General features: G+C 36.0%; 1 protein-coding gene across 1 annotated transcript in view; it reads right to left on the bottom strand.

Moving 5' to 3' along the window:
- The window catches only part of ANKRD31 (ankyrin repeat domain 31), a 179,704-nt gene that overhangs the window by 21,359 nt on the left and 134,242 nt on the right, over positions 1 to 24,103 (bottom strand). Inside the window, exons 17-21 of the mRNA XM_011959242.1 lie at positions 16,000 to 16,162; positions 14,341 to 14,456; positions 11,952 to 12,039; positions 7,090 to 7,186; positions 3,791 to 4,787 (exon numbers count right to left, since the gene is read on the bottom strand). Of these exons, the coding sequence (XP_011814632.1) occupies positions 3,791 to 4,787; positions 7,090 to 7,186; positions 11,952 to 12,039; positions 14,341 to 14,456; positions 16,000 to 16,162 (1,461 nt within the window). The remainder of the gene's footprint in view (positions 1 to 3,790; positions 4,788 to 7,089; positions 7,187 to 11,951; positions 12,040 to 14,340; positions 14,457 to 15,999; positions 16,163 to 24,103) is intronic.

Genomic DNA, 24,103 nt, shown 5'->3' with positions numbered 1-24,103 from the left:
ATGTCTATTAGGTCCACTTGGTGCAGAGCTGAGTTCAATTCCTGGATATCCTTGTTAACTTTCTGTTTTGTTAATCTGTCTAATGTTGACAGTGGGGTGTTGAAGTCTCCCATTATTATTGTGTGGGAGTCTAAGTGTCTTTGTAGGTCTCTGAGGACTTGCTTTATGAATCTGGGTGTTCCCGTATTGGGTGCATATATATTTAGGATAGTTAGCTCTTCTTGTTGAATTGATCCTTTACCATTATGCAATGGCCTTCTTTGTCTCTTTTGGGCTTTGTCAGTTTAAAGTCTGTTTTATCAGAGACTAGGATTGCAATCCCTGCTTTTCTCTGTTTTCCATTTGCTTGGTAGATCTTCCTCCATCCCTTTATTTTGAGCCTATGTATGTCTCTGCACATGAGATGGGTCTCCTGAATACAGCACACTGTTGGGTCTTGACTCTTTTTCCAATTTGCAAGTCTGTGTCTTTTAACTGGAGCATTTAGCCCATTTTCATTTAAGGTTAATATTGTTATGTGTGAATTTGATCCTGTCATTATGATGTTAGCTGGTTATTTTGCTCGTTAGTTGATGTGGTTTCTTCTTAGCATTGATGGTCTTTAAAATTTGACATGTTTTTGCAGTGGCTGGTACCAGTTGTTCTTTTCCATGTTTAGTGATTCCTTCAGGAGCTCTTGTAAGGCAGTCCTGGTGGTGACAAAATCTCTCAGCATTTGCTTGTCTTTTAAGGATTTTATTTCTCCTTCACTTATGAAGCTTAGTTTGGCTGGATATGAAATTCTGGGCTGAAAATTCTTTAAGAATGTTGAATATCGGCCCCCACTCTCTTCTGGCTTGTAGAGTTTCTGCCAAGAGATCTGCTGTTAGTTTGATGGGCTTCCCTTTGTGAGTAACTCGACCTTTCTCTCTGGCTGCCCTTAACATTATTTCCTTCATTTCAACTTTGGTGAATCTGACAATTATGTGACTTGGCGTTGCTCTTCTTCTCAAGGAGTATCTTTATGGCATTCTTTGTATTTCCTGAATTTGAACGTTGGCCTGCCTTGCTATGTTGCGGAAGTTCTCCCGGATAATATCTGAAGAGTGTTTTCCAATTTGGTTCCATTCTCCCTGCCACTTTCAGGTACACTGATCAGACGTAGATTTTGTCTTTTCACATAGTCCCATATTTCTTGGAGGCTTTGTTTGTTTCTTTTTACTCTTTTTTCTCTAAACTTCTCCTCCTGCTTCATGTCATTCATTTGATCTTCAATCACTGATACCCTTTCTTCCACTTGATCGAATTGGCTACTGAAGCTTGTGCATGCATCATGTAGTTCTCGTGCCATGGTTTTCAGCTCCATCAGGTCATTTAAGGTCTTCTTTACGTTGTTTATTCTAGTTAGCCATTCGTCTAATCTTTTTTCAAGGTTTTTTGCTTCTTTGCGATGGGTTTAAACATCCTCCTTTAGCTCGGAGAAGTTTGTTATTACCGATCATTTGAAGCCTTCTCTCCACTTGTCAAAGTCATTCTCCATCCAGCTTTGTTCTGTTGCTGGTGAGGAGCTGTGTTCCTTTGGTGGAGAATAGGCACTCTGATATTTAGAATTTTCAGCTTTTCTGCTCTGGTTTCTCCCCATCTTTGTCATTTTATCTACCTTTGATTTTTGATGATGGTGACGTACAGATGTGGTTTTGGTGTGGATGTCCTTTCTGTTTGTTAGTTTTCCTTCTAACAGTGAGGACCCTCAGCTGCAGGTCTGTTGGAGTTTGCTGGAGGTCCACTCCAGACCCTGTTTGCCTGGGTATCACCAGCAGAGGCTGCAGAACAGCAAATATTGCAGAACGGCAAATGTTGCTGCCTGATCCTTCCTCTGGAAGCTTCGTCTTAGAGGGGCACCCGGCCATATGAGGTGTCAGTTGGCCCCTACTGGGAGGTACCTCCCAGTTAGGCTACTCGGTGTTCAGGGACCCACTTGAAGAGGCAATCTGTCCGTTCTCAGATCTCAAACTCCATGCGGGGAGAACCACTAATCTCTTCAAAGCTGTCAGATGGACGTTTAAGTCTGCAGAAGTTTCTGCTGCCTTCTGTTCAGCTATGTCCTGCCCCCAGAGGTGGAGTCTACGGAGGCAGGCAGGCCTCCTTGGGATGTGGTGGGCTCCACCCAGTTCGAGCTTCCTGGTCGCTTTGTTTACCTACTCAAGCCTCAGCAATGGCGGACGCCCCTCCCCCAGCCTTGCTGTCACCTTACAGTTTGATCTCAGACTGCTATGCTAGCAGTGAGTGAGGCTCCGTGGGTGTGGGACCCTCCGAGCCAGGCATGGGATATAATCTCCTAGTGTGTCATTTGCTAAGACCATGGGAAGAGTGCAGTATTAGGGTGGGAGTGTCCCAGTTTTCCAGGTACCATCTGTCATAGCTTCCCTTGGCTAGGAAAGGGAATTCCCCGACCCCTTGTGCTTCCCTGGTGAGGCGATGCTCTGCCCTGCTTTGGCTCACGCTCCATGGGCTGCACCCACTCTCCGACAAGCCCCAGTGAGATGAACCCAGTACCTCAGTTGGAAATGCAGAAATCACCCGTCTTCTGAGTTGCTTACGCTAGGAGCTGTAGACTGGAGCTGTTCCTATTTGGCCATCTTGGAACCTCTGATCCTTTAATCCATCTTGAGTTAATTTTTGTATAAGGTGTAAGGAAGGGGTCCAGTTTCAATTTTCTGCATATGGCTAGCCAGTTCTCTCAGCAGCATTTATTAAATAGGGAATCATTTCTCCATTGCTTGTTTTTGTCAGGTTTAAAGAAGACATTCATATGGCCAAAAAACATATGGATACAAGCTCAACATCACTGATCATTAGAGAAATACAAATCAAAACCACTATGAGATACCTTCTCATGCCAGTCAGAACAGTGATTATTAAAAAGTCAAGAAACAACCAATGCTGGTGAGGTTGCAGATAAATAGGAATGCTTTTACACTGTTGGTGGGAATGTAAATTCGTTCAACCATTGTGAAAGACAGTATGGTGACTCCTCAAAGATCTAGAACCAGAAATACCATTTGCCCCAGCAATCCTATTACTGGGCATATACCCAAAGGAATATAAATTATTCTGTTACAAAGATACATGCACATGTATGTTCACTGCAGCACTGTTCACGATAGCAAAGACATGGAATCAACCCAAATATCCATCAGTGATAGACCAGATAAACAAAATGTGGTACATATACTCCATGGAATACTATGTAGCCATAAAAAGGAATGAGATCATGTCCTCTGCAGAGACATGAATGCAGCTGGGAAGCCATTATCCTCAGCGAACTAATGCAGGAATAGAAAATCAAATGCTGCATGTTCTGACTTATAAGTGGGAGCTGAACAATGAGAACATGTGGACACAGGGAGGGGAACAGCACACATTGGGGCCTGTCGGGGACTGGGGTTGAGGGAGGGAGAGCATTAGGAAAAATAGTCAAAGCATGCTGGGTTTAATACCTAGGTTATGGGTTGACAGGTGCAGTAAAACCACCATGCCACTCGTTTATCTATGTAACAAACCTGCACATCCTGCACATGTACCCTGGAACTTAAAAATTAAAATTAAAAAAATAAAAATAAATGTATCAGGGCAATTTCAGAAATATGAATTCACTTGCTAAGAATACAATGGTTGTGTCCCTCTATTCAGGAAGCCCAGCAAAACCCCATTTCCCAAATCAGAGTTAAATGTCTATATCATGTGACAGGAACATTTACTAACTAATTTATAAAATTTGCATGATTTTAGAGAATAAAATATAGAATACCTGTGTTTTGAATTCCAGAATGTTATTTCCTGGGTTAATTCTTCCTAGTAATATCAAATCTTTTATCTGAATACATTTCTTTTTAGGAGCTGTACTGTAGTTTAAAGGCTTTTTTATAGTATCTTGTTGCCCAGATCCAGAGGAAGAGGAGATCTGACTGTCATCTGCACGTGGAACAGCAGAAACTGATTTTTTACGATATGGTTTCATCGGATGCACTGTATCACTGCCTAAGACAGCAACCCCTTGATGTGCCAGGGATTCTGATGCCCCTGTAGGTGATTGCCGGGAAGTTGTTCTCCTGTTTCCTCTTTTAGGATGATAATTGGAAAGGTCCTGATCACAAATAATATTTGATGGATGGGCAGCATTTTCGGCAAGGACACTTGCAGTTTCTGAAATATTTAATTTGCCGATTACTGGGGAAGGAATACAGAATTCATGGTCTTTGTCTGTAGCTTCTGTAAGATCATTCTCTTTCTCTTTCTGTGAATATTCTGTTTGACCAATAAAAGCAACAGGTTGGGATGGTAATTTATTATTCTCTGTGCCATCTGAATGTCGGGATTTTGGAAAACCATCCAAGGTACAATCACTGACATTTTGTTTAGAATTCACATCATTTCCAGAAAATTCTCCCCTTCTCACTGCCTCTGAATTTAGACAAATGTTGGTATTTTGGCTGCAGTTCCAAGTTTCCAGAGACAATTGTGTTTCCTGCATGCTTCCACAAACAGGCGAAAGTAAACCTGATTGTGGATGCTCTAAATTTTCCAGACTAGTGAGTTCTTGGCTGTCCTTTTCACTGCAGTTTTCTGACCTGGGTGGGAGCTGCCTTAAACTAAGACAAGGCAATGATGTAACATTCTTATAGTTTTGAATTTTCAGGCTTATTTTTTTCTGTTTTTTTGCCACAACTAAAAGACTCTTCTGTCTTGCCACCAAGTTGGCCAATTGTTCTCTCAGGGCTCCATGCTTAAATGACTCTATGGATATCCTATAGGAAGAAACAGAAAGAGAAAAAAATGCAGTAACAGCAGAAAACTTTTTAAAGCAGTCATTTAGAGGTCAAAGATACTTTGTCTCAATTTTAATAACTCTGAAATACACAAAACTATACCTGTGCAATTTACTGCCTTTGATTTTTTTAATCTGACCACCTGCAGCCTGTTGACACAAAATATTTACTTTGAGAGGAAACTGATTCCTTTATTTAAGGTAAGTGTGCCCTTTTCTTAAGGAGGTGACAGGAAGATTATCAAGATTTTATATTCATATCATTATTATCAATTGCAAGTCAACTCTAAAAGATAAACAAAACTTGGATCATCTATCTAAACATCTATTTAGTCGTTGGTTGGAAGGTAGCGGTTGGTGGCTAAGGAGAGTCATCATTCTTTAAATTTGGGGCTTGCTTACCTGTTTATTAGTAAGTACAATTTGAAAGTTCTATTCAGGTTCTCTTAGCTATGGAAGAACAAGATTGTTTTGTGAATAATCATACTTCAGCTAGATCTGAGAAATGTTAGTTCCCCAAGTAATTACTGTAATTGTATTTTGAACCTGTATGAAGACACTTCCAAGTCCAGAGGGACTACCCAGGAAAGCATCATTCTGTGTGTCTTCCCCAAACTGAATTTCTCAAGACCTTGAGGACTAAGGAAGAGGAAATGGCTTTTCACATGTTCATACTTTTGTCTTTTGATTATGCCCACCAATCCCACCCTGACCTTCAGATTATTGGATACTTTGTTTTCAGTGGTTCTCAAACTTTTTGGTCTCGGGAACTATTTGTACTTTTAAAAATTATTGAGGAACCCAAACAGTTTTTGTGTATATGAATATCTATCACTATTTACTGTTTTAGAAATTAAAACTGAGAAAACTTTTTAAACAAAAGAATACACAACACACTCTATCAGGCTTTATCATATATCATGCGGCCTCTGAAAAATTCCACTGTACATTCACGAGAGAATGAGAGCAAGAGAGCAATAACATCTTAGTATTATTATTAAAAAATAGTTTTGACTTCACAGATCCTGTGAAACGGTCTCAGGAAACCCACCAGGGGTCCCTGGACCACAGTTTAAGAGCTGCTGTTTTAAGGAAAAGCAATAGTATAGATATATATCTTGCCTCTCCTATCAAAGTTTAGAGCTGATACTAAACTCCTAGCAGACTGGATGTTAAAAGAAGTAGTATACATAAGTGAAAAAATCAGCAAGAAGAAGGACTCAGATTAGCAAACAACTGGTAGCATAAAATGCAAAAGAAATACATAACATCAGACTTAAAATTATGTGAAACAAGGAGTTCAGAGACAAAACTTTAGATTACCCACACCAAGATGTGAAGTCTTATAGCAATATTAATAAGAATTTACATAGTGAAACTCCAACTGATCAGAAACTTTTGAAAATTCCAGGTGTAGTACATTGTTAACCACAGGACACTAAAGGAAATTCAAGCAAGCCTCTCCAAAGTCCCCTAAAATTACCCATATGTAGATTATAGAAGCTCACTGCTTTACATTGACAGGAAAACAAGGAGGAAATAGAAAGGAACTTATGTTAGCTCTTCACTGGAGAAGAAGGCAAAATGGGGATTAAAAATAAAAATAGAAAACTGATTTTTAAAAATAAGTTCAGAAAAAAATTTAATACGTAATAGACATTAAATGATTATAAGAGAAGAATATATAAGGACATGTTTAGAAAATTGTGAATAAAGAATAGGGAGCATAAGTAGTTAAGTCTATTAAAAACTAATAAAAAATAATGCCAAAACAAGAAAAAAATGTAACTTTTTTTCACAAAAAATATGAGAAGAGGTATATAACCAATATAATCAGGACAAAACTCTTTAAGGACCTTGAGATTTTAGAAATACAATAAAACACAAAATTAATCAACTGATTGATCAACTGCTTAGAAGGACATTTGTGACAGCAAAAAGAAACATTTTTTTAGTGTAGAAAATTTGAGTGTGCTAAAGAAATAAATTTATCTGTGGGATTCACAACCAGAAAAGCTTTCATAAAATTCTCTACTGTAGACAACTTTTTAAGATATTGAAATGTTCTTTTTTGACTATTTCAAGTAATAATGTAGAAAAATACCTTTCTGGGAAGTATAATTTTCCATGGTGGTAAAAGATAAGACAACCTTATAAAGTCATTTTTTGGCCCTAAGCAATGTATTTTTGTATTCTTAAGAAATCTAGACAACTATTGCCGCTAAAAGTGGAAAAATTCTAGAAACTCAGAAGCACTCTTTTTTTTTCCTTTTTCTACTCACCTGTATTTTTTAGCCAGATCATCCCTTTCTGCTTTCTGCTTGGCAAGCACATTATCCATAATCTCTTTTATATTTAACATCTTCTCAATGTACTGTTCTAGAAACATGACAATAAAAAGTTAGCTAACTGAGGGATAGTGAATGTCAAATTTGGTCATATGAGAATTAGCCCTATTGTTAATTTTAAAAAGCCATTATTCCCTATGCTCTTCCCCAATATTAATGGCCCAGATATCTCAATTAAGGCTTACTTAACAATGTCAATCTACGGAAATGCCCTGAAGTGTATAGATAAGAATACTGCAAAAGAGTAGGCCAGCCTGAGTTCTAATCCTGCTGCCCCACTAAGTTTTGTGAGCCTGGATAAGTCATGTAACTTACACGGTTAACTTTCTTACCTGTGAAATGAAGGTAGTAAAGGAAGATATTTTGTCTGTTAAAATTATTTTATTTTTTAAAATACAAAAGGAATACATTAACATCGTAAAATTTTTTCAAGCCATATAAATATTTACAAAGATGAAAAGTAAGAGTATCCCTACTCACCCCACTGCTTTTCCTCTAATGTATTCAACAAAGGAGATTACTGTTAATACTTCAGGGGTGTGTGTGTTTGTAAAATTTGTGTTATATATTTATTATTTTAAATGCTTACACTATGTATAATTATACATTATATGCACTTAAAAAATAGAATCATGCTGTCAGTTCTTGTTCTTTGCACTTATAATAACATTTACATTGTACTATATGATACCTAAGGTCACCTGTAGATCTTACAAACCACCATTACAATAATTACTTAAAATCTTCTGACTTTCTTCCTTTGCTTTCCAAGTAAAGGCATAATGACCTTCCTCCCAACACAGATCCACATGATTACCCACAAATGTGGGTTATGTACAAATCCAGATGCCCAAGTAGGAAACTGAAAGGGTTAAATGCATATATTTTAATTCTTTTAAGCTACTTGTTATTTCTTTCACTTTCGGCTTTGTTTCTTAAAATTTTTCCTAATTTTTTGGACCAATGTACATTTTTCTGGATAAAGTAACTTGAGAAAATCTGTGGTAGAAAATGACATGAGGTTCAGAGGTAGAATTCGTTTCAGAAATTCCCTCAGCAAATCAGACAAATGATTTGATAAGTATTGAGTCAGTTTCCTCAGAGTAGTTTCTATCTCCCTAATACTGTGGTTAAGGATTAGTTTCACAATATGATGCATATTCTAACAAAGGAGGAAAATGTGTACAATCAATAAGAATTTAGATATAACTTTGTTCAGCCGATTTGACGCTGTTTATTAAAAGACATTTAAAATTATCTATGTGCTCTGTCAACCCAGCTTTTCCAACTGAATTTTAAACCATAGGTAAAAATAACATACTACAGGAACTTAAAATATTCAGTATGTTTCTATAAGAAACAACAGAAATATATTTTACATATAGTTTGGTACCACTTCTTTATCAAAGATGATATTAATCAATGGTATATTAAAGAGAATCTATAATTGTCCTAATATGTGTAATATTTTATTACTTGATTAGATATTACAAAACAATGAGGATGAGAGAAATTATTCAACAAATAGGGATGAATAAATAGGGTAGTAATACGGGGTAAACCTATTCTATCCTTAAATACAGAAAAAAATTTCAGATGAATTACACATTAGAATGCTTAGGGAAAATATATAAAATATTAACAACGGCAATTTTCTGCCTCAGTTCAGTTGAAACAGTTCAGTTGATAACTGATAGAAAAGTGAATGCAAGGTCTCTTTCAGAAAAATTTTCAAAGATGTACAAAATGGGACTCATTACTCAGATCCCTCAGCCAGATCAAAGCTATAACAAGTGTGAGATGTGGAGGAGGGTGAATTTGAAAAAAGATTTCTTTAGAGAGCAGTTGCTTACCTGAGTGGGAATCTGCATATTCAGCAGCAGGAGTAAGGGGTAAAGGGGATTCTCTCCTTTACCTCAAGCCTGCTAGGGTAAGTTCCTCAAAGGATTATTTAGAGAACCTAACTGAACTCTAAGTTGAGGTGACAATGAATTGGTATCTGGCTTCCTTCTTGAACATCTAGAGACTTTGAAAAATGAGAAGCTACCACAGCAGGGCCAAAAGAAAGTTGCTGCTGAGCTGAGAATTAATTATCTTCCCTTCTAACAGTGGGCCTGAGGTGCAAAGGTCCTGAGGACTTGTTGTGAAGCCTGCCCTGTGACCCTGCCTATGAGGGCTTCCACCTGACAGTGAGAGTCTGTGTAGGATGGTTCATCAGAAAAAAAAAAAAAAAGAAGAAGAAGCTGAGAGAAGACTGAGAGGACATAGGGAAAGGGCAATGTGTATTGCCCACATCATAGGAGTTCCAACCTGATGGGCCGTAGAGAAATTTCAGAAGAGTCTTAGAAAACTGAGCAGTTTTGCTCTCCAGAGACTGAGTTTTAAACACCTGTCAGGGAGTGGCAGAGCCAACCACATTCAGTAATTAGTTACCATCCAAGAGCTCCAGGGTCCCACTGTCTTACCTCTCCTTCCTTAAGGGCAGTAAGACAAAAATAAAAGCATCAAGATTATTCAATGTATTGGCTATAATATAATAAAATTAAACTACGAAACCTGGGGGTGGTGGGGAGAAGCTCCTAATTTTAGAGGCATTCAAATAAATAGAAAAAGGCCGATGAATTTTTACTATACAGAATTTGTAATTGTATATATTTAAACAAAAACTAACACACATGGCAAAGAAAAAGACAAGTCACTGAAAAAGTATTTGCAGCAGTTATGGTGGAAAAGGGGTAAATAATTGTAATACATAAATCGGCTCCACTTGATGAACAAACAAATAATAGAAACACTTCTCAAAATAGGGAATAAAACTAGTGAAAAGTACCACTGGGCCGGGTGCAGTGGTTCACATCTGTAATCCCAGCACTGTGGAAGACCGAGGTGGGCAGATCACGAGGTCAAGAGATCAAGACCATCCTGGCCAACATGGTGAAATACTGTCTTTACTAAAAATACAAAAATTAGCTGGGCATGGTACATGCGCCTGTAGTCCCAGCTCCTAGGGAGGCTGAGGCAGAAGAATCGCTTGAACCTGGGAGGCGGAAGTTGCAGTGAGCTGAGATCTCACCACTGCACTCCAGCCTGGTGACAGAATGAAACTCCATCTCAAAAAAAAAAAAAAAAAGTACCACTAATAAGCAACATGGCAAATGAAAATATCAGGCATATTTTTCTTATTAAACTAGTAAGGTTATTTAAAATGAAAATACTGATGCTACTAGCTGTGTACACAAAGACACTAATGTGTACACTGCTAGTAGCATCAGTATTTTCACTTCCAAAGTGAAAATTAGTACTATCTATAAAATAGAATCTATCAATATAAATCAATAGATTTAAAATGCTTATGTAATTTGACCCAGTAGTTACAATTCTGTTAATCTTTCCTAAGAAGATAATACGTCCAGAAAAAGCTACATATTGTAGAAGAACAGCAAAAAATTGGAAATCATCCAAATGTTCAACAAAAAGGGAAAAATTTAGGAAACTGTGGAACATTTATTGAACACTAGGAATGAAGACTGTGGAAAAAACGCAAAATTACCATATCTATCATGATCAAAACTATGTTTTTAAGAGTTTTACTGAGGTCTAATTGCATTACTATGTTCTTAGACAAAAAAAAAAAAAAAGTGGCGCGGGGGTCTGGAAATAAAACAACAAAATATTGTGGTAGGACAATAGCTAATTTTAGCATTTTTCTCTTTTTCTTGAAGTATATCTGTATGCCTTCCATAATGAAAAAAATTATAAACTTGGAATGATCATCTTGGATGCAAAAGATATTACAAATAGTAAATGAAATAAATATACTAACTGTACATTTTTGTTTGGGGGTATGAATTATTTTCTATTAGTTTCCTCCAAACATAACACATACCATGTGAGGCCAGGATGAAAAGTAGAATGTGTAAAATTTTAAAGGAGATTATTTTTTTAAAGACTATGCAAACATGAGTTAGGACAGGAGATGAACAGTTATATCCTGCTATACAAAAGGTCGATGAGGTACTTTAAATTACCTTACTTTTAGTTACTACTTTTAACTAACTTTTACTTCCACAGATCTGAATTTATCAGGAACTACTTTCCACCTTATAAATCATAACTCAAAAAAGACATATGTGCGTCATCAAGGGCTTGCATATATTCACTGAAGTTTGAGAAATTAAGATTATTAGGTCAGGGATCAGAGTCTAATTTGCTATTTTGAATCTTTAGTGTTTTGAAAACAGGAAGATATCTTTGCAGTCAGACATCCACCTGTTATATATGCTCTTCTGAAAGTAGGAGGATTTGCTTTCCTTGTGTCACTGCCGCACCACCTTCCACTGCACTATTTCTGATCTACTTTTAAGGGTTACCATAGCTGGGTGAAGCTGACAACCCACAGGGTAACATAATCTCATCTCTTGCCACAATCTTACATTTTCTGTCATAGGATTATCTAAACATATCACTGGTATAGCTTATCTCTGATTATAGTTCTGAATGTCTCTCAAATTACTCATGCAGCACTTTGCATCTAGAAGTATCTTTAACAACACAAACTACTGGTTTGCATCATGATAAAATCAGCCTTTTAGCTATCATTAAAAGACACTTTGGACTTACTTTTTAAGTAAGTTACTTTTAATGATATTAATAATTCCTAGCACTTTAAATCCTCTCACATAAAAATAGAAGACCACTTTTTCAGCCATTGTGAGCGCTCAAATAAATATGTACCTTAAGAAGAAGATGACCTTGGGTATCTGAAAATATCTACTTGAGTATGAGTCTATATTTACCTGCATCTTCAGGGTTTCTTATTTCAAACTCTAATAAATTTTCTTGTTTTTCTTCTATATCTTGTAGAATGGCACTGAGGGTCTGATGCTGTCAGATAAAAATATTTGAAACTTCATTACAAAGGGGTAGATATGCTCTCTGACATGCCATTGACAAACATAGAATAAATAAAATACTAAAGAAAGTGTTCCTAAAAATGCTCATTCCTCTCTATGCTCAAAATGTACTCATACTTTTTAACTGTATAAATGTTGCAGATTTGAACAAAAGCAAACAAATATATTTTGAATTACGTAGTAGATATCCTGGAAAATAGAATGTAAAAGTAGTAATCATAAGAAATCAATTTATCACTGACTTCTGTTGAAACTATAGGTGTAGGAGAAAAAAAAGTCACATAACATTGAAAGTACATATATACAACAAGTTCACTTTAAGGCCTTATGACTTTCACTGCACACTATTAAAATCTTATACCTAATCTTAGAAGTACAAAACACTATGCTCTCAGAAATTCACAAAGGGGACTTAATACCACTTCTACACGCCCTTGTCAGTACCAATCTTCCTGCCTTGAATGCTTTCAATTCACTCTGCCCTGATTCTTCTCTTTCCCTATGAGAGAGAGAATTGTGGAGCGGGCTCTGGAACCAGACTTTCAGGTGTAAATCCTGTCTTCACCTCTTCCTATCTGGGTGACTCCAGCAAGTTACTTATCCTCTCTGTGACTGAATTGTATAACACATTAAAATGCTAAGGAAAATGTCAGCACAAAGTAAGAACTCCCTAAATAGTGAATATTATAATCATATAAAACCCATTCATACAGGAAACTTCTGACTTATCCAATCCATGCTGATTTCCTTTTTCTCAGAATTAAGAAATTCAGTGCTACATAATTTAACACTAACATAATAACATCTTATACATTATATTTCCTCATCAGGACAATGAGATCTTGTAGGCAGAAGCATGCCTTTTATATTTGTACATGGTTTCAACATTGTGGGTTCGGCCGGGCGCGGTGGCTCAAGCCTGTAATCCCAGCACTTTGGGAGGCCGAGACGGGCGGATCACGAGGTCAGGAGATTGAGACCATCCTGGCTAACACTGTGAAACCCCGTCTCTACGAAAAAATACAAAAAAAATGAGCCGGGCGAGGTGGCGGGCGCCTGTAGTCCCAGCTACTCGGGAGGCTGAGGCAGGAGAATGGCGTAAACCGGGAGGCGGAGGTTGCAGTGAGCTGAAATCTGGCCACTGCACTCCAGCCCGGGCGACAGAGCAAGACTCCGTCTCAAAAAAAAAAAAAAAAAAAACGTTGTGGGTTCATAGCTATTGTTCCACTAATGATGATTGATTGATTGACTCGTATTACCTATCCTTTAATATACTCTCCATACACATTCATTTCTAAAACATGTAGATCCTCAAAGTCTTCTGAAATATGTTGCCCTGAAATTTTACTTTGGTGCTCACAAAAGATATTCAAAAAGTACATAATAAAATAATCTAATTATTTGGTAAAGCAATCTTACTGCTGTCATTTATTAAATGCATCCAAGTGAAATTATAAAATACAAATATAAAAAACAAGCAAAAATAAAAACACAACTAAGGTTTACCGCTTTATACAGTGAACGATTTATGGTTATAAAAGCAAACAGAAGATGAGAATTTGTGCCCAGGCTAAGCTGTATCCACAGATTAGGACAAAGAAACATCTTTTGGTGCCAACTTTCCTTTCTGCTTTGCTCGTATTGTAGATGTATTCAGTCTTGGACACTATGGGCCAAGACTTACCCAAAATAAGGTTTCATTGAGGATGCTACCTTAGTTGAGATTTTGTGCCTAGTTAAGCTTTGTGTTTTTGTCAAACTAAGAATTTCAATCAATATATATATCTTATTAAGCAACTGCTATGTTCTTTTTTTCAAAAGCTACCTTTACATGGTAGGTTTTGCAGCAAATTGTATTACTATAAACCATATGGGATCAAGGTTAGCTAAACCAGGCTGCTTAATCCTCTTCTCTGTCTAGATTCCAGAATCTTTTCTATATCCTGCATCTCCTAGACACTTATGGAAGTGAGTAAAGACACATTTACGACAGTGGCAGTCTCTATGGACAAGAAGTAGCCAAAGAACTCAAACTAGGTATAAAGGATAGCAGCTACTCCACAGTTCTGCATTCAAAGCAAATAATTAAGAGTTAACCACATAGCATAACTTCCAGGCCCATTCTGTTCATTATCTTATCTTTTATAATAAAAAAATTTCAATCTTTGTGTCATTAAAATGGAGAGCATTGCCGTTAGCCAATAACTAACTGGCTGGCTCAAAGAATGGCATTTTCTAAGATGAAGAACGAAGTAATTTTAACTTCACTCACCACAGAAAGGCTTTCACTTGATCTTTCTTGGTGTGAAAGGAAAGGTGAATCAATAGTTTTGCCATCATCACAAAAACATTGTTTATGTCTTTCAGACCGGACAGCAGGAATTTTTTCTTTAAAAAGTAAAATTAGAAAATATAATAAGAATATGCAAAAATATAGTTTTATTTTTCAGTTTTAATGTGATGCAGATGAGAAGGGTAAGTCAAATCTACAACTATTATATCTTAATCAGTACTCATCATCAATTGGCTACTTATGGCTAACATTTACTGAGCACTTGTCACATGCTGGGTGCCAAAAACTATCCATAAATCATCTCATTTAATCTTCATATGAACCTGTGAAGTATGTAGTTTATTATATCCATTTTGCAGAAGAGGAAAGTGAGGCTTAGTGGGGTTCAAGAAGTTGCCCAATGTCATACAGAACTGAAACCAGATCTTATCTGATTCCAACGTCCACATGACTTGATTAATTGCCTCTGTAAATTCTCTTGGACCCTACTCCTATTCTGGATTCCCTTTCTCTATATTATGATTGTACTCTATATTCTTCATCCTTCTGGGGTACCTGATCAAGGAAACAAGAAACAGTAGATATGTGGGAACAGATCTATCACTTTACAATAGATCTATCAATAACTCCAAATGCAAGACTTCCCTGATAAACTGAGCTAATCTAAATCATGGGAACTTTCAGGTATAGCTGTGAAGAGGGAGTGTGAAATGGCTGGGCCTCTGAGAAAGGCCCTGACCCTATGGACTTATCATATGCTAGCGGGCAATGAAAAGAGGAAATTTATTTCACTCTTGACCTTGACCTATCCATGATCTAGCCCACTGGTGAAATATAACACAATGAATATCCTTAGCTCTGACCAATTATATTAGTAATTCTTCTGTGAAAATCAACAGTTGGTAAGGACGTTGGTAGGCTAGGGGAGAAGTGTGTTACACAATTGCTCTCCCCAGCATTCTCCCTCATGGTGAGAATATAGATACATTCCTGAGGATCTTCTTCTATGAGTCAAGGTTTGAGCATGAGGGAAAAGGAAGAAAAATTCCCTCTCCTCAATACTTAATAAAGTATAAAGTATTGCTAAAATGGTTCATAAAATTTTGCCTGATTGTACATACATTCCCTTGAAATATTCTTTTCATTGCAAAATATATTACACATATACAAGTATATTTCCTTTAACAAGTTAATATGCTAGAATACTAGATTCTTTAAAAGTTGGCATGAATCCAACTGATATATGAATCATTACAAATTTTGAAGTAATGGAATCTTAGTTGCAAAAACTTCAGTATAATGTCACCCCTTTTCCAGCCCTACCACAACTAAGCTGATCCGCCTGGCTTCAATTACATCTCTATCTCAAATCTAATGTTAGGGAGATTAATGTTTGCTTGATGAATGCTATAGGTTTCATTTCAACATGTAACTCCAATCCAATAGGATCCTATGATCTATAAATTAAACCATATTTTTAAATGCTATTTTCTAAAAATAAATAATGGCTTTTGAAGAGTTTAATAAACATAGGACACATCTATCCTAGTTATGAAACAATTTACACAACAAATCAGAAGATTTTCCTAAATAGAGATATATCTCTGTATAAAATAGCAGCAATATTGATATACATACCATTGACTATAGCATCTCTCTCATCTCCATTATCAGTCTCAATAGCACCATAAGATTTTAGTAATTCTTTCATTTTTTCATCATCTGCTTCATCCAAAGCACTCTTCTGTTTTTGATCTTTTTGATTAGGGTTTGCTCCATTTTGTAGTAGAATCTCAGCTGCCTAAAAAGTATTTTTTCAAAGTTATCTTTACAGACACCAAAGATGAATAATTTCTGTTTTCATCATGAACACCACTGCCAAGCATTAAAAGCTATCAAAAGAAAGTTTTCAAACTCAGGTCAAGAAATTTTTTTATTAAAATTGATGTGGCAATTGCAAACTAATCCAATTTGGACTGATTAGTCCTCAAAAGAGAACCAAACACAAAGACATCAAAGTACAATATGCTGCATTCATTGCAGTAAGAAGTAGGCATAGGGAGGTTCAGTTCTAGATCAGTAACTGCCCAGTAGAATTTTCTGTAATAATAATAAAATGTTCTATATCTGCTCTGTCCAATAAGGTAACCACTAGTCACATGTGGCTTTTGAACATTTGAAATGTGGCTAATGTGACTGAAGAAATCAATTTTTTATTTAATTAATTTAAATTTAAATGGCAAAAGTAGCTAGTAGCTACCATACTGGGCAGCACAGATCTAGATGTTGTGCAGATTAAGCCACTTGCATCTTAATGTGGAATTTCTGACACCTCGAAGGATTTAATCTATCTCTCTAACACAGCTTCTTGTCCTTCCCCAAGCTGCTGGAGGATAGGGTACAAAAGTGGAGTAAGAGTTGCTTCACGGCTATATTACAAACAACATTATAATTTGTGATTAGACATACTTGAATAACATTCTATTTGGACAATATTTTATGTACATTGCTTGTTCAGGAGGTTTTATGAACTAGCATAGAAACCTAATACCCATTTCAATATTCTCCATACAGAAATATGTGTCCTAAATAACAAACTTTAAAGAAATAATTTCAACTTTTATTTTAGATTCAAATGATATATGTGCAGATTTACTACATGGGTATATTGCATGATGCTGAGGTTTGGGGTATGAATCATCCCATCACCCAGGTAGTAAGCACAGTACTCAACAAAGAGTTTTTCAGCTCTTGCCCTCCTCCCTCTCTCCACTCTCTAGTAGTCTCAGTATCTACTGTTCTCATCTTTATGATCATGTGTACCCAATATTTACCTCCCACTTATAAGTGAGAAAATGTGGTATTTGATTTTTCTGTTCCTGCATTAATTAACTCAGAATAATGGCCTCCAGCTGCATCCATGTTGCTGCAAAGGACATGATTTTGTTTTTGTTTATGGCTGCATAGTATTCCATGGTATATATGTACCACATCTTATTTATCCAGTTCACCAATGATGGTCACCTTGGGTGATTTAATGTCTTTGCTATTGTGAATAGTACTGCAATTAACACACAAGTGTATGTGTCTTTTTGGTAGAACAATTTGTTTTCCTTTGGGTACATACCCAGTAATGGAATTGCTAGGTTGAATGGTAGTTCCAAGTTCTCTGAGAAATCTCCAAACTGTTTCCACAGTAGTTGAACTAATTTACATTCCTACCAACAGTGTATAAGTGTTCTCTTTTCTTCACAACCTTACCAGCATCTCTTATTTTCTGACTTTTAAATAATAACCATTCTGACTGGTGTGAGATGATATCTCACTCTGGCTTTGATTTGCACTCCTCTGATGATTAGTGGTACTGAACATTTTTTTTTCATATGTTTGTTGGCCACTTGTATACTAAATGACAAACTTCACAGAATATTAAAGATAGAGGGAAACTTAGAAACCCCATCACTTTAGATAAAAGGAAACTAAGGTAAAAGGGGATGTGATATTTTGGGGAGAAAAAAATTTCTAATATAAATAAGGTTGCTCTGAGTAACTCTTAAATTGTGTATTAAAAATAAATTTATAATTGACCAAAGTAAAGAATGGTTATTAACTAGATTAAGGTATAAGTCAGCCAGGGACAGTGGTTTATGCCTATAATCCCAGCACTTTGGGAGGCTGAGGCAGGAAATTGCTTGAGCCCAGGAGTTCGAGACCAGCCTATGCAACATAGTAAGGCCTTTTCTCTATAAAAAAATTAAAAATTAGCTGGGTGTGATGGCACACACTTCTAGTCTCAGCTACTTGAGAGGTTGGGGCTGGAAGATCACTTGACCCTGGGAGGTCGAGGCTTCAGTGAGCAGTGATACCCCAGCCTGGGTGACAGAGCGAGACCTTGTCTCAAAAAAATGAATTATAGTATAAGTCAATTTGTGAAAAACAATGGTCCCACTTGCAAAAGGCAAGCAAGTAACTCACCCCTGAAAAACCTTCTAGTTAGGAAAAGATGGTCAGGATTTTGTTAGAATGGAGACATACTAATATGCCAGTGGAAAAAGTATTTTTCTAATCTTTCTGCTTATGTCCAAGGATAAAGAGGCAGATAAATTTAGGAGCAAATGGGTCAGTAGAAATTATTAAGGATAATCTCTTAGTTTTTCTACTAGCCTAGAGGTAGCATAGCATAAAGAAAAAACTGAACCAAATCACAAAGACACAGAAGAAAAAAATGAAGAAACGAAGAATCCATAAAACAACTAGTGATAACAACATGACAGGTAGAAAACCTCATGTATCAATATTAACCTTGAATGTAAGTGAATTAAATGCTCCACTTAAAAGATAAAGATAGGCAGAATGGATTTTTAAAATGAACCAACTATATGCTGTCTACAAGAAACTCACTTTACTGGTAAAGACACATAGATGAAAGATAAAGGGCACGGTGGCTGATGCCTGTAATCCCAGCACTTTGGGAGGCCAAGACAGGTGGATCATGAGGTCAGGAGTTTGAGACCAGCCTGATGAACATGGTGAAACCCCTTCTCTACTAAAAGTACAAAAATTAGCCAAGTGTGGTGGTGCACACCTGTAATCCCAGCTACTTAGGAGGCTGAGGCAGGAGAATCACTTGAATCCGGGAGGCAGAGGTTGCAATGAGCCAAGATTGTGTCATTACACTCCAGCCTGGTGACAGAGTAAGACTCTGTCAAAAACAAACAAACAAACAAACAAACAAAGATAAAGGGGTGGAAAATTATATTCTATGCAAATGAAAACCAAAAGTAAGCAGGAGTAGCTATACTTATAACAAATTAAACCAACTTTAAATCAAAAACAGTAAAAAAAGAGACAAAGATCATTATCTAATGAGAACAGGTGATATCAATTTAACAAAAGGATATAATAATATTAAATACATATGTACTCAAACTGGAGCACCCAGATTCATAAAACAAATGTTACTAAACCAAACCTAAAGAAAGATACAGATAGCAATACAATAATACTGGGGCACTTGAACACCCCAGTCACAGCACTAGACAGATCACTGAGACAGAAAATCAAGAAAGAAACACAGGAGTTAAATTGAACTTTAGACCAAATGGACCTAATAGACACTTACAGAACGTTCTATCCAACATCACAGAATATACATTCTTCTCATCAGCATGTGAAACATTCTCCCAAATAAGACTATACGTTAGGCCACAAAACTAGCCTCAATAAATTTGAAAAAAATTGAAATAACATCAAATATTTTCTCAGAACACAATGGAATAAAACTAGAAATCAATATCAAGAGAAATTCTCAAAGCTGTACAAACACATGAAATTAAATACCACACTCCTAGATAATCTTTGGGTCAATGACAAAATTAAGAAAGAATTCAAAAAAATTTTTCGAAACAAAGGAAAATGGAGACAGAATTACCAAAACCTCTGGGATATAGCCAAAGCAGTGCTAAGAGGGAGTTTTATAGCATCAAATGCCTACATCAAAAGAATAGAAAGATTACAAATTAACACCCTAACGTCATACCTCAAGAAACTAGAAAAACAAGGAAAAAAACCCAAAGCTAGCAGAAGAAAAAATGTAACAAAGATCAGAGTAGAACTAAATGATATGGAGACAAACCAAACAAAACAAAACAAAAACAAAGGATCACTGAATTGAAAAGTCAGTTCTTTGAAAAGATAAACAAGTTGATAAATTGCTATCTAGACTAACCAAGAAGAAAGAATATCTAAATAAACATAACAAGAAACAAAGAAGACATTGTAACTGACACCACAGAGATACAAAAGATCATCAGACTCTACCATACACTCACAAACCAAAAAACCTAGAGGAAATGGATAAATTCCTGGAAACATAAAACCTCATAAGACTGAACCGTGAAGAACTAGATATCCTGAACAGACCAATAACAAAAATCCTCCCAACAAAAAAAAAGAGCCTAGGTTAAGATGAACTCACAGTCAAATTCTATCAAACATACAAAGAATAACTGGGACCAATTTTACTGAAACTGTTCCAAAAAAACTGAGCAGGAGAGAATCCTCCCTAGCTCATTACATGAAGCCAGTATCACCCTGACACCAAAGTCTGACGAGAACACAAACAAACAAAAAAAACTACAGATCAATATCCCTGATGAAGATAGATGCAAAAATCCTCAACAAAATACTAGCAAACTGAATCCACCAGCACATCAAAAAGATAACACACCATGACCAAGCGGGTTGTATTCCAGGGATGCAAGGATGGCTCAACATATACAAACCAATAAATGTGTTTCATTACATAAACACAGTTAAAGACAAAAATTACATAACCATTTCAATAGATGTGGAAAAAGCATTTGATAAAACTGAACATCCCCTCATGAGAAAAGCTCTCAATAAACTAGGCATAGTAGAAAAAACATACCTCAAAATAATAAAGACCATATGCAACAAACCTACGGCCAATATCATATTGAGTTGGGAAAAGTTGAAAACAATTCCCCTGAGAACTAGAATAAGACAAGAATGCCCACTTTCACCACTCCTATTCAACTTAGTACTGGAAGTCCTAGCCAGAGCAATCAGGCAAAAGGAAGAAAGAAAAGGCATCCAAGTTGGAAAAGAAGAAGTCAGAAATAATTTATTTCTGTTCACTGACAATATGCTCTTAAACCTAGAAAACCCTAAAGACTCCTCCAAAAAATTCTTAGGTTTGATAATTGAATTCACTAAGGTTTCAGAATACAAAAGCAATATTCAAAAATGAGTGTCATTTCTATACACCAATAATAATCAAGCTGAAAACCATATCAAGAAGGCAATCCCATTTACAATAGCTACCAAAAAATAAAATAAAATACCTAGGAATATAGTTAACCAAGGAGGTGAATGAAGGAAAACTACAACACTGATGAATGAAATTTCAGGTGACGCAAGCTAATGGAAAAACACTTCATGTTCATGAATCAGAAGAATTAAGATAATTAAAATGAGAATACTGCCAAAACAATCTACAGATTCAATGCAATTCCTATCAAAATGCCAACATCACTTTTCACAGAATGAGAAAAAAATCATCCTAAAATTCATATGGAACCGAAAAACAGTCTAAATAGCAGAAACAATCCTAAGCAAATAGAACAAAGCTAGAGAGAGCACATTACCTGACCTCAAATTATACTGCAAGGTTACAATAATCAAAACAGCATGGTACTGGCATAAAAACAGACACATAGATCAATGTAAAAGAATAGAGAACCTGGAAATAAAGCCACATATCTATAGCTAACTGATCTTTGACAACAGTGACAAGAACATACACTGGGAAAAAGATATCTTTTTCAATAAATGGTGTTGGGAAAATTGGATTGTCATATGTGGAAGAAAGTCTCAAATCATATAAAAAATCAAATACAAATAAAAGACTTAAATTTGTGATCTGAAACTATAAAAATTCTGTAAGAAAACCTAAGGAAAACTCTTCTTGACATTTGTCTAGGCAAAGAATTCATAAGACCTTGAAACCATAAGCAACGAAATCAAAAACAGACATATGGAACTATATTAAACTAAAAAGCATCTGCATGGAAAAGGAAATAATTTTAAAAGTGAACAGACAACTTGCAGATTGGGGGAAAATATTTGCAAACTATGAATCCTACAAGAACTAATTTCCAGAATTTACAAGGAACTCAAACAACTCAACAACAATAACAAAACAACAAATAGCCCCATTAAAAAACTGGCAAAAGACACAAATAGACATTTCTTAAAAGAAGACCCATGAATGATCAACAAGCATATGAAAAAATGCTCAACATCATTAATCACCAGAGAAATGTTAAAGCCACAATGAGATACCATCTTATGTCAATAGAATGCCTATTATTAAAAAGACAAAAAATAACAGATGTTGATGAGTATGCAGAGAAAAGGGAATGCTTATACACTGTTGGTGGGAATGCAAATTAGTACAACCTCTATGGAAAACAGTATGGAGATTTCCCAAAGAACTAAAAATAGAACTGCCATTCAATCCAGCAATCTCACTACTGGGTATATACCCACAGGAAAAGTAATCATCATATTAAAAAGATACTTGTACTCAAATATTTATTGTAACACTATTCACAATAGCAAAGATATGGAATCAACCTTAGTGTCCATCAGTGGATGACTGGATAAATAAACACACACACACACACAATGGAATACTATTCAGCCATAACAAAGAATGGGATCATGTCTTTTGCAGCAACATGGATGGAACTGGAGGCCATCCATGTTGTTAAGTGAAAACAACTCAGGAACAAGTCAAATACTGGATGTTCTCACTTATAAGTAAGAGCCAAATAATGTGTACACATGGACAGAGTGTGGAATAATAGTCACTGGAGACTCAGAAGGCTAGGGAGTGGGAGGGGGTTCAGGGATGAGAAAGTAATTAATGAGTGCAAGGTATACTATTTGAGTGATGGTTACACTAAAAGCCCAGAATTTATCCCTACTCAATATATCCATTTAACAAAACTGCACTTGTACTCTTTAAATTTATACAAACATATTAAAAAAGAAAAATACCCTTGTTTTAAAGCCAAGCACAAACCTCACCCCTGGTACTTATTAGCTACATCCTTGGCCAAGTTACTTTTATTAGCTACATCCTTGGCCAAGTTACTTATCGTCTCTAACTTCATTTTTATCATCTATGAGAATTAAATAGTGAGCCCTTGTAAAATGTCTGGCACATAGTAGTCTCCTAATAAAACTAGCTAGATAATACCCTGCTTTCCTTTAGAGAGTGAAAAGATCAACTGTAGTAGTGAGAGACAGCAGATAATGGCATGTGAAAAAGTATTCTGCAAAGACGTCTGATAAAATCTGCATTTGTACACCTTAGTGAAGTCTGAGTAAAGGTATGAAAAGATAAAATATTCTATTTATCTATTTATTAAAATTTTTATTAAGATTTTATTCATCTGTTTTTAAAAGATGGGGTCAGAAACTACCTCAATCCAGTAGTTTCTAAGCCTGATTGATCAGTAAGATCACTTGTTGGATTCTTTCAAAACACAGATTCCTGAGACCATCCTGAGATTAATTTAGCAAACTGGAGATGTAGGCCTTAACTGCAGAAATTTATTTCAAATATTATATGGAGGAGACTGAAAGTGAATTTCAGAAAAGTAAACTTCTAGACTCTTAAAAACATATGCTATATTAATAATGACTATTTTTCCAGTGTGTTAAGATGAGACCATCTCTAGGCCTTGACTTTAATATACTAAAAAAGATTCACTTAATGTATTAGTATGGAGAACACAGAGAACTCAGCTCAGACAGACTGGGACCCTGAATGGTGTTTTTCAGTAACAGTCATCCACAGGAAAAGTCTAAACAGCAACAGAGTAAAAAGGCACTAAACAGGAAAAGCTAAAGCTAAAGTTGGGAGGCAGCTCCAGATAATATGATGGAGTGGGCCTGAGGGCCAAAGAGCTTGGCAAAGATTATGTGACCAAGAAATAGGCCTTTAATCTGTTAAAAAAAAAAAAAAAAAAAGCCTTACTGAAGTGATCACTGCTACAATAATGACTTAGAGACATTCTACCATCACAAAAAATCCTTTTTGCCCCTCTGCAGTCAATCACTTACCAAGACTCTTTGGTCTCTGGGAACCAATGATCTGCCTCTATTGCTTTACATTTTGCTTTTTGTGTTTTTTTTTGTTTTTTTTTTT

This window comes from Colobus angolensis, unplaced genomic scaffold (assembly GCF_000951035.1).
Source record: "Colobus angolensis palliatus isolate OR3802 unplaced genomic scaffold, Cang.pa_1.0 Scaffold49, whole genome shotgun sequence".
NCBI classification, from domain to species: domain Eukaryota; kingdom Metazoa; phylum Chordata; class Mammalia; order Primates; family Cercopithecidae; genus Colobus; species Colobus angolensis.
Note: the sequence above shows the minus strand (reverse complement) of the source record. Positions and strands in the feature narration are given on the sequence as shown.